The sequence below is a fragment of the Gossypium hirsutum genome, chromosome A01 (assembly GCF_007990345.1).
Source record: "Gossypium hirsutum isolate 1008001.06 chromosome A01, Gossypium_hirsutum_v2.1, whole genome shotgun sequence".
In the NCBI taxonomy this organism is placed as follows: Eukaryota; Viridiplantae; Streptophyta; class Magnoliopsida; order Malvales; family Malvaceae; genus Gossypium; species Gossypium hirsutum.
The window spans coordinates 1651532-1663806 of NC_053424.1; the positions used below are offsets into that span (position 1 = coordinate 1651532).

General features: G+C 37.3%; 1 protein-coding gene across 1 annotated transcript; it reads left to right on the plus strand.

The window, feature by feature from the left end:
• The first annotated feature begins 730 nt into the window (after positions 1-730).
• On the plus strand, positions 731-2122 carry LOC107942187 (probable disease resistance protein At1g15890). The gene has a single exon (XM_041116500.1). It carries the CDS (start codon positions 731-733, stop codon positions 2120-2122), a length of 1392 nt encoding a protein of 463 aa, XP_040972434.1.
• Positions 2123-12275: the final 10153 nt, after the last annotated feature.

A 12275-nucleotide genomic window follows, 5' to 3' on the forward strand; every position in this document is an offset into this window, starting at 1 on the left:
ACAACATGCATGGTTTTGATCAACAAAACTTTGTGGTAGGTATAGCGTAGAGGTTCTAAAATAGAATAAGAAATTGCAGAAACTATTCACTGTCAGCTTCTGGACAAGGATGATGCTTTGCAATGGACCCATTGCGTCTATAATTAATACTGTTACGGCGTTTGCCAATGTTGGCCCGACCAGGATATTACATGAATGATTTTCACAAATGGACTTTTGTGTAATAATAGTGATTATAAATAATCTAATGTTTTAATTTGTTTTCAGGTATCAAAATAGATGTAAACTTCCAACAGTTTGTCTCTGTTTATCTGCAAATTCTTCTATCTCTCCGTTATTTTTCCCTTATATTATCCATTTTTCATATCAATTCATAAGTACTATCTTTTATTCCTTCATTGTCCCTGATTTCAGAAACTGTTGAATCTCAATGGGTAACATCTTTTCATTTCCAATTGGCAATACCATCATTACCCGTTGCTGGGATTGTGCTACTGGACAGCTAAGTTTTATATGCAACCTTGAAGATAACCTCCATGCTTTACAAACTGAAGTGGCAGAACTGAAGGAGCGCAGGAGTGATCTAATGAGAAGGGTCAGAATCGCTGAAGATGAGCAGCAGCTTAAGCGGCTAAACCAAGTTGAGGGTTGGCTTCAGAGGGCTGATCGTGTGATAACCGATGCTGATCAATTGATTCGGGAAAGTCTCTAGTAAATTAATGAGTTATGTATGGGAGGTTGTTGTTCTAGGCATCCCAGGTCCAGCCACAAGTTCGGGAAGCAAATCGTCAAAAGGCTCCAAGAGGTGAAAGACCAGAAGCAAAAAGGAGATTTCGGAATTGTGGCTGAGAAGTCACCACTTCCTTCCGTGACTAAACGTTCTACTGAGCCAACTGTTGGCTTAGAGTCCAATTTGAGTAAGGTTTGGAGCTGTCTTCAAAAGCAACAAGTGGGAATTATTGGCCTATATGGGTTGGGAGGGGTTGGCAAAACAACTCTCCTAAACCAAATCAATAACAAATTCCTTGATATGCCCCATGATTACCATGTCATTTGGACAGTTGCATCACAAGATCGGCCAATTGAGAAAGTTCAGGACCAGATTGCCAAAAGAATAGGCTTGCTTAACGAGGGTTGGAAATCTAAGAGCCTTGATGAGAAAGCTGGAGATATCTCCAGCATATTATGTACAAAGAAGTTTGCACTATTGTTGGATGATATATGGGAGCGGTTTGATCTCGCGAGAGCTGGGGTACCTCTTCCAACACAACAAAATGGCTCTAAAGTCATTTTCACAACTCGTCGCCTTGACGTGTGCTGTCAAATGCAGCCGAACATGGATAATAACATCAAAGTGAAATGTTTATCACCAGGAGAAGCTTTGAAACTATTCGAGGAGAAGGTTGGAGCAGAAACCCTTCATACGCATCCTGATATTTACAAATTATCTGAAGAAGTGGCTAAAGAGTGTGCCGGACTACCTCTTGCTCTCACAACAATTGGGCTGGCTATGGCATCCAAGAAGACCCCTCGAGAATGGGAATATGCTATTGAAGCTTTAAGGCAATCAGCAGCTTCTACTTTCCCAAGGGTAGGGAAAGAGATGTATCCCAAGTTAAAATTCAGTTATGACTGTCTAGCTGATGAAAAAGTGAAATCTTGTTTCCTGTATTGTTCTTTATATCCAGAAGATCATATCATCGAAAAAGATGAACTAATACATTGTTGGATCGGGGATGGAATTTTGGACAAACATGCCAATTTGAACAGTGCCAGAAACGAGGGACATTTCATTATAGGTTCTCTTCTTGAGGCATGCTTATTGGAGAAAGGACCTAATAATAATGATGTAAAGATGCACGATGTGATTCGTGACATGGCTTTGTGGATTGGTGGTGAATCTAAGAAGTTTTTTGTAAAATCAGGTGTTCAGTTAAAGGAACTACCGGAAGCTGATAAGTGGGAAGAGGTTATAATGTTGAAAGCTGGACTGCAATGCAATATGGAGCCAGAAGCATGCTACTGTCGAGACCAGCAGCTATCAAGCTCAGCTCATTTTGCTTGGCGCGCACGAATATTTTTTGGACCAAATGAAGCAACTGACATTGCTGTTTTGTTTTGATGTAATTTAGTTCAGTTTGATTGTAACTAGCTTTAATAGTTAGCAGGATTAAGTTAGTGATTAGATAGCTGATGTAAAAGCTGATATGGCAGCTCATTTTGTATTTGACTTTAACTTATATTGGTTGTAAATTAGTGGAGGCAGTTAGATTAGTAGGTAACTATCAAATGAACAAATTGTAACTCTTTTTTATTTTCAAATTTTGAATGAAAAAATGTAATGTTCAGTTACAATTCTTGCTGTATATTCAAGTTTCTTGCTTGCTGCTCTGCTTGTTTTTTCTTTTCTGCTTCGATTACTCTTGCTTCTGCTTGCAAATCTCTTTGTTGCTGCAGCCATTGTTCCAACAAATGGTATCATGAGCCCGAGTCTTTGAGGGGCCTTTGCTTGCATTCTGTTGATTTCAATTTAAAATCTACAGCAAAGCTTAAAACTAAAAAGGATCGAAGCACTTAAACTCAGTCTAGCAAGATGAGTTTCACTCCACCACCTCCACCAGTGTTCACTGGAGAAAACTATCACATTTGGATAGTTAAAATGAAGACTTATCTTCAGGCACACGATCTTTGGAGTATGATTGAGAATGATGCTGAACCACCTCCATTGAGAGCCAATCCCACCATTGCACAGATGAGGCAGCATGCTGAGGAGCGAGCCAATAAGCATAAGGCTATGGCCTGCTTGCAAAATGGAGTCTCTGATGTGATATTCACTCGCATCATGGCCTGTGACTCACCAAAACAGGCCTGGGAGAAGCTGAAGGAGGAGTTCATGGGGACTGACAAGACAAGGCAACAGCAAGTGATCAACCTCAGGAGAGATTTTGAAAATTTGAGGATGAAGGAGTCTGAGACCATCAAGCAGTACTCAGACAGGATAATGGCCATTGTCAACAGCATTAGGCTCTTGGGAGTGGACTTCACAGAGAGCAGAGTTGTTGAAAAGGTTATTACAACTCTCCCTGAGAAATTTGAGTCTAAAATCTCTTCACTTGAGGACTCGAGGGACTTATCAGCCATTTCATTGTCTGAGCTGATAAACTCCCTGTATGCACTTGAGCAAAGGAGGACAAATAGGCAGGAGGAGAATCCTGAAGCTGCTTTCCAAGCTAAAGCCAGTGAAGGCTCAAGCATGAGTGCAAAAGGCAAGAAGCCTTGGCACAATAGAAAGGCCAAGTCAGGAAGAGATGAAGCAAAAATGGTGTTTCCACCATGTGTTCACTGTAAGAAGACAACACATTCAGAAAAATATTGCTGGTTTAGGCTAGATATTCAGTGCAGAAAGTGCAAGCAGTTTGGTCATGTAGAGAAGGTGTGCAAAGGCAAACCAAGGGAGGCTGCTCTACAACAAGCTAGACCAGCTGAGGACATGCAAGCTCAGGAGGAGCATGTGTTTACAGCAACCTGTTTTGTTGGCACAACAAAAACCAGCAATGATTGGCTACTAGACAGTGGCTGCTCACACCATATGGCAGCAGATGAGAAGTTGTTCAAGGGCTTAGACAGAAGCTTCCACTCTAGGATCAGAATTGGAGATGGCAAGCTGATTGAGGCTAAGGGCAAGGGCAGTGTGCTGGTTAGCACTGGTTCAGGTAACAAGCTGATCTCAGATGTGCTTTTTGTACCTGACTTAGACCAGAATTTACTTAGTGTAGGCCAATTAGTTGAAAAGGGCTATACATTGGTTTTTAAGGATGGTTGATGTACTGTTCAAGACATGAATGGTCTAGAGTTAATCTCAGTCTCCATGACCGATAGATGCTTCATGCTGGATGTTAGCCAAGTAGAAAGAAAGGCATACACTAGCCTTGCTGACATCACTGACTTGTGGCATAGGAGACTAGGCCATGCCAATTTCAGATCGCTTGATCTGCTACATAGGCTGAATTTGGTTGATTGCATTTCAAAAGTTGAGGTTAGTGGGAATGTTTGTGAGGTTTGTCAGCTTGGTAAGCAGGCTAGACTACCTTTTCCTGTTGACAGTGCTTGGAGAGCTCAAAACAAGCTCGAATTGGTGCACTCTGATGTTTGTGGTCCTATGAGAACACCTTCAATCAGTGAGAACAGGTACTTTGCCCTGTTTATAGATGATTTGACAAGGTTGTGCTGGGTCTACTTCTTGAGGCAAAAGTCATAAGTGTTTGAAGCCTTCTGTAAATTCAAGGCTTATGCTGAAAATCAGTCAGACTGCAAAATTAGAGCTTTGAGGACTGATAATGGCTCTGAATATGTGTCTGAGAGATTTCAAAAGCTTTGTGACAGTGATGGGATTCATCATCAGCTCACAACTGTCTATACTCCTCAACAGAATGGAGTCTATGAGAGGAAGAATAGGACAGTGCTGAACATGGCCAGGTGCCTCTTGTTTCAAGGCAAGCTTCCAAGTCAGTTTTGGGCTGAGGCAGTTAACACCTCAGTGTATCTGCTCAATAGACTGCCAACTAGAGCAGTCAAGGATAAGACTCCTTATGAGGCTTGGCATAGAGTTAAACCTGTAGTAACACACTTGAAAGTGTTTGGTTGTGTGTGTTATGCTCTTGTTCCAGTGGAAAAGAGAACCAAGCTCGAGAGCAGAGCCACTCCAGGAATCTTTGTTGGCTATAGCAGCAACAAGAAGGGCTATAGAGTTTATGATCCTATAGCAAAGAAAGTCTTAGTCAGCAGGGATGTAAAATTTGATGAAGAAAAGGTGTGGAATTGGAATAGTGCTGAAGCTAACATGTTTGAAATGGATCAGTTGGACTTGGTTGCTGAGCCTACAGAAGAGGAACCAAGTGAAGATGCTGTAGATGACACACCAGTGAGGGGCGCCAGAACTTTGGCTGATGTCTATCAGAGGTGCAATGTTGCTGTGATTGAGCCCTCAGACTTTGAAGAGGCTGCCAAGGACAGAAGCTGGATGGAAGCTGAGCTGGAAATGATCAATAAAAATGAAACATGGGAGTTGGTGAGCAGACCAGAAAATAAGAAGGTTATTGGGGTTAAATGGGTGTACCGGACCAAGTACAATGCTGATGGCTCACTGAACAAGCACAAGGCCAGGCTTGTGGTGAAGGGTTACAGTCAGCAGTATGGTGTGGACTTCTTGGAGACTTTTTCTCTATTAGTAAGACTGGACACAATCAAGCTACTGTTTGCTTTAGTAGCTCAGAAGCAGTGGAAAGTTCACCAATTGGATGTCAAATCTGCATTCCTGAATGGTTTTCTCAATGAGGAGATCTTCATTGAGCAACCTGAAGGTTTTGAAGTTGCTGGACATGAAGACAAAGTGTACAAGTTAAGAAAGGCCCTCTATGGCCTGAAACAGGCACCAATGGCCTGGTATGACAGAGTTGATGCTTATCTGACCAAGCTTGGATTTGTGAAGAGCCTTAGTGAACCTACTCTGTATGTTAAGAGGTCAGAATTTGAAACCTTGCTGATTGTCTCATTGTATGTTGATGACTTGTTAGTGACAGGGAGCAAAGTTGAGCTCATTGATGAGTTCAAGATTCAAATGCAGCAAGTGTTTGAGATGACAGATTTAGGGGTCATGACTTACTTCCTTGGCATGGAAGTTCACCAGTCTGATCGGGGCATCTTCATCAGCCAACAAACATTTGCCTTGAAGATTCTTGGCAAATTTTGCATGCAAAATTGTAAAGCAGTAAGTACACCAGTGGCACAAGGTGAAAAATTAACCAGCAATGGTGATCAGCAAAGGGTTAATGACAGGCATTATCGAAGCCTAGTTGGTTGTCTGTTGTATCTAACAGCAACCAGGCCAGACATCATGTTTGGTGTTAGTCTGTTATTGAGATTCATGCATTGTTGCAATGAGGCATATTTGAAAGCTGCAAAAAGGGTCCTTAGATACATCAAAGGCACAGCTAACTTTGGTGTAATGTTTAAAAGTGGGAAGGAACTGAAATTAGAAGGTTACTCTGATAGTGATTGGGCAGGATCCCTCGATGACATGAAGAGTACCTCTGGATACTTCTTCACACTTGGATCGGTCATGTTTTGTTGGAGTTCAAAGAAGCAACAAACTGTTGCCCAGTCCACAGCTGAAGCAGAGTACATTGCTGCAGCAGGAACAGTTAATCAGGCCATTTGGCTAAGGAAGCTGCTTCATGACCTTAATGAAACTCAAGATGAAGCAACTGAAATTTGGGTGGATAATCAGTCTGCAGTTGCGATAGCCAAGAACCCTGTGTTCCATGGTAAGACTAAGCATTTTAAAATCAAACATCAAACTGCATTTTGTTAGAGAGGCTGAACAAGCAAAGGAAGTCAGCCTTGTGCATTGCAGCTCAGGGGCACAATTGGCTGACATAATGACCAAGCCTTTAGGGCTGCTCGATTTGAATCTTTGAGAAGTGCAATTGGAATGTGTTGCATACAGTCCAAGGAGGAGTGTTGAAAGCTGGACTGCAATGCAACATGGAGCCAGAAGCATGCTACTGTCGAGACCAGCAGCTATCAAGCTCAGCTCATTTTGCTTGGCGCGCACGAATATTTTTTGGACCAAATGAAGCAACTGACATTGCTGTTTTGTTTTGATGTAATTTAGTTCAGTTTGATTGTAACTAGCTTTAATAGTTAGCAGGATTAAGTTAGTGATTAGATAGCTGATGTAAAAGCTGATATGGCAGCTCATTTTGTATTTGACTTTAACTTACATTGGTTGTAAATTAGTGGAGGCAGTTAGATTAGTAGGTAACTATCAAATGAACAAATTGTAACTCCTTTTTATTTTCAAATTTTGAATGAAAAAATGTAATGTTTAGTTACAATTCTTGCTGTACATTCAAGTTTCTTACTTGCTGCTCTGCTTGTTTTTTCTTTTTTGCTTCGATTACTCTTGCTTTTGCTTGCAAATCTCTTTGTTGCTGCAGCCATTGTTCCAACATATTATCCATTTTTCATATCACTTCATAAGTATCTTTGGTTCCTTCATTGTCCCTAATCTCAGAAACTGTTGAATCTCAATGGGTAACATCTTTTATTCCCAATTGGCAATGCCATCATTACCTGTTGCTGGGATTGTGCTACTGGACAGTCAAGTTTTATATGCAACCTTGAAGGTAACCTCCATGCTTTACAAACTGAAGTGGCAGAACTGAAGGAGCTCAGGAGTGATCTGATGAGAAGGGTTAAAATCACTGAAGATGAGCAGCAGCTTAAGCGGCTAAACCAAGTTGAGGGTTGGCTTCAGAGGGCTGATCGTGTGATAAACGACGCTGATCAATTGATTTGGGAAAGTCCTCAGCAAATTAATGAGTTATGTATGGGAGGTTGTTGTTCTAGGCATCCCAGGTCCAGCCACAAGTTCAGGAAGCAACTCGTCAAAAGGCTCCAAGAGGTGAAAGACCAGAAGCAAAAAGGAGATTTCAGAATTGTGGCTGAGAAGTCACCACTTCTTTCCGTGACTAAACGTTCTACTGAGCCAACTGTGGGCTTAGAGTCCATTTTGAGTAAGGTTTGGAGCTGTCTTCAAAAGCAACAAGTGGGAATTATTGGTCTATATGGCTTGGGAGGGGTTGGCAAAACAACCCTCCTAAACCAAATCAATAACAAATTCCATGATATGCCCCATGATTACCATGTCATTTGGACAGTTGCATCACAAGATCGGCCAATTGAGAAAGTTCAGGACCAGATTGCCAAAAGAATAGGTTTGCTTAACGAGGGTTGGAAATCCAAGAGCCTTGATGAGAAAGCTGGAGATATCTCCAGCATATTATGTACAAAGAAGTTTGCACTATTGTTGGATGATATATGGGAGTGGATTGATCTCACGAGAGCTGGGGTACCTCTTCTAACACAACAAAATGGCTTTATAGTCATTTTCACAACTCGTCGCCTTAACGTGTACTGTCAAATGCAGCTGAACATGGATAATAACATTAAAGTGAAATGTTTATTACCAGGAGAAGCTTTGAAACTATTCGAGGAAAAGGTTGGAGCAGAAACCCTTCATACGCATCTTGATATTCACAAATTAGCTGAAGAAGTGGCTAAAGAGTGTGCCGGACTACCTCTTGCTATCACAACAATTGGGCGGGCCATGGCATCCAAGAAGACCCCTCAAGAATGGAAATACGCTATTCAAGTTTTAAGGCAATCAACAGCTTCGGTGTTCCCAGGGGTAGGGAAAGAGATGTATCCCAAGTTAAAATTCAGTTATGACTCTTTAACTAGTGAAAGAGTCAAATCTTGCTTCTTGTATTGTTCTTTATATCCAGAAGATGAACCCATCAAAGAAGATGAACTAATACATTGTTGGATCGGGGATGGAATTTTGGACAAGCATACCAATTTGAGCAGTGCCAAGAACCAAGGACATTTCATTATAGGTTCTCTTATTGAGGCATGCTTATTGGAGAAACAAGGTAATCAGCATATAAAGATGCACGATGTGATTCGTGATATGGCTTCGTGGATTACTGGTGAATCTGGAAAGGAAAAGTTTTTTTGTAAAAGCAGGTGTTCAATTGAAGGAACAGCCGGAAGCTGAAAAGTGGGAAGAGGTCATAAGAATATCGCTGATAGATAATCGAATTGAAAATCTAACTGAGATATTGGTATGCCACAATCTCCAAACTTTATTTCTTGGGAAGAATCGTTTGAAGGTGATCATCAATGATTTCTTTAATTTCATGCCGATGTTAAGGGTTCTGGATTTGTCCTATAATATGAATTTGGAAGAATTGCCGGTTGGAATTGCAAAGTTGGTTTCACTAGAGCATCTCAATCTGTCATTTACAAAAATAAGAAAGTTGCCTATCGAATTGAGGGCCCTAGAAAAGCTGAAATATTTGAATCTAAAGAAGACACCCTATCTGAAAATGATCCCACAACAACTGATATCCAGTTTCTCAAAATTGCAAGTACTGAAAATGGAGGGATGTGGCTATGGATGTTTATTGATTTGGGAGGAAATGGAGCATCTAAAATATTTGAATGTGTTGACCATTAGTTTTAGAAGCGCTTCGGAGTTGGAAAAAGCTTTGGGGTTCAACAAGTTTTTTAGCTCTGCCATTGAACATATAAGTCTTCTAGATTTTAAAGATTCAAGGTCATTGAATATTTTGGCATTAGCAAATCTGCAGCATCTATGTACTTTGCACTACTACAATTGTATGGGACTGGAAGAAGTGAAGATCGAAAGTAACATAATTAGAGGTGCAGGATGCTTCCATAGCCTTCGATTTGTATCCCTATTCCTCTGCAATCAATTGAGGGATCTGAGTTGGGTAATTTTTGCTCCACATTTGGAACGTCTACTTATACGTAAATGCAGACGTTTAGAAGAAATTATCAGCAAGGAAAAACTTGGTGAACCGAAGAGAAATTCAAACTTATTTTCTAAGCTCGAGCTTTTGTATCTACGTTGTTTGCCCAAAATGAAGACAATATATTACCATGCTCTACCTTTCCCACAGCTGAAGGAAATATCAATTGTAGAATGCCCAATGCTGAAGAAGCTGCCACTAAACTCCAATAGTGCAAAAGGACAAAGGCTCATCATTGAAGGAGAGGAGGGATGGTGGAAAGATGTAGAATGGGAGGATGAATCCACTCGAATTGCTTTTCTCCATTTCTTCAAACCTCGATAATCTACGAAATGCTAGATATTAATTAAAACTTAAAACCTTTGTTGTATCATAGCATATTTCACTATAAGTTCTATTTTGCTTATCCCTAAATTACATGCAGCTTGGTTCTTTGTTTTAATTTTTTCATTTATATAAAATAAAATGTTTGAATTTGAGAGCAAATCATGTTAATGGATTAAAAATTGTAGTATAACTCTTAACACGTTAGATAATTTTCTTTTAATTTTATAAGTAAAATTTTTAATAATTATGGTAAGGCTATAAATTTTTTTATAAATATGGTTAGCATAATTTCTTTTCCCTTCTTAGATAAAATTGAGGAATTGTGTGATCTATAAATCAAACTCTGAAATGTGTTACAAGATGACCAACCATGCATTGGATAACATATTTGGTGAATAGACTAAGACTGACATATTGTCTAAACCCGGTGAATCGACTAAGCCCACCGTATTAACTAAGTGCAAGCTGTCTTCCTGAGAGTGGAAAGTCAATGTTTTGGTTTTAATCTTTTGTTAAGATACTTAGTTAGGAACAAATTTGATAATGACCAGGGGCGTAGCTAGGGGGCTGGCATGGGCCCCGACCCCCCTAAAATAGAAAATTTCATTTTAGGCCTTTGAAATTTTTTAAAAATTTTAAATTAGTAAAGATAAAATTACACTTTGGCCCCCCTAAAATTATAAAAATTTAATTTAATTCTTTATAAATTATAAAAATATAAACTATAAAAAATTAAAATTTCATTCGGCTCTCCCTAATAAATTTTTCTGACTTTGCCCCTGCTAATGACTTGATATGTTAGGTGCTGATTTGATTTCAGAATCAATTTATACACAAGTTAAGTTTCCCTATTTCCAAGAATTTAGTTGGATTAGTTGAGTTATTTTGGAAAACAAACTAAGTTGGCTTTCTTTTTTTAATTTAGTTGTTAGAATTGAAAATGAATCGAGCTTGAATGAATAAATTTCTGTTCATGTTTATTTATTTATTTTTAAGTTTGTTTGTGTTCAATTTGTGTTCGTTAAAAATTATAAATTTTTTATTCATGTTCATTTTTTTAAAATTATGTGTGTTCATGTTCATTTGTTTAATGTTTACGAACATGTTTATTTAACTTAATCGAACATGTTCATGAACATATAATTAAACATGTTCACAAACATTGTTAATGAATAATAAATAGACAAACAAACAAACGATAAATACATACACATATATTATTTTAATATTTTTATAAGAAAATATTAATAATAAATAAACGAATCATAAACGGGCTTATAAATGAGTTTGTTTGTGAACATAAACGAACCGAACACACCTCTGTTCATGTTTGTTCGTTTATTAAACGAACATAAAAAATTTGTTCGTACTCGTTTATTTAGTTTAGTAAACGAACATAAACGAACATTATATGAATAGTTTATCGAACGTTTTATTCATTTACACTCCTAGCAGTTTGCTACACTTTTCAAAAAAATTAAAATTAAAATATTTATTTTATAAATAATTTAATTAATATTAAATAGATTATAAAAGATATTGTATATGAAATTAATTAGAGATGAGATTGTATGTGGATGTATGTATAATAAAATTTTTATATACCTAAAAATTGATGATATGGCTTTATTTTATTAGTGTCTAAAATTTAAGGATTTTAAAACGATCTCAATATAATTTTTTAGTGTTTAATTCAAGTTTTATAATTGATTTAATAAAACTTCATAATTATTTAACAACATTAACAATTAACTTGAATCAAATCAACTCTTAAACTTGAATCAAATCACATTTATTGAACTATATTTAACAATTAAACTCAAAATTAAACAAATTTACAATTAACAAAAAAAATTCTATTAATAAAATCACGAAAAATTCAAATATTATCATATTAGCAATTAACTTTCATTAAATCAATCATAAAACTTGAATTAAATACTAAAAAGTTAACATTGTTACCTTTGGATACTAAAATATATAACTTTTGTCAAATATAGGTACCACGTTTAAAAAAATTATCAAATTCGAGTACCAAAAAATATATTGAACCTTTAAATAAATATTAGTTTTAAAAATTTAAAAACAATTTTTAATTAAATAAATATAAAACCACTTAAATTTAATACAATATATAAATTTTTTTCATTTTAAATACTTGTATATATATATATATATAAATTTAAAACAGTTTTGAAAGAATATTTTTATTGAAAACATATTTATAAATATAAATAATTTTATTGAAGTCAATCCTTAATTATTAATAATTGAAAACATCCCTTTGGAAGGCTGTTGGAGCTTTCAATTATTGCTTTTCTATATTTGTTTTTGATGAATTATTATGAAGTTGTGAGTTTCTACCCAACAAGCTCATCTTACTCTTTATTTTTTGATAGGATATGTATATATAATTGAGGCTCCTTTATCTTAGGAAGTAGACCCAACATGCTGATTTTTATAATATACCAACTTTACACCAACTATCTCTAAATTAAAGTAAGAAATTGCCTGTCTTCCCACCAGGAAATCAAGTCAATGATTTTCACA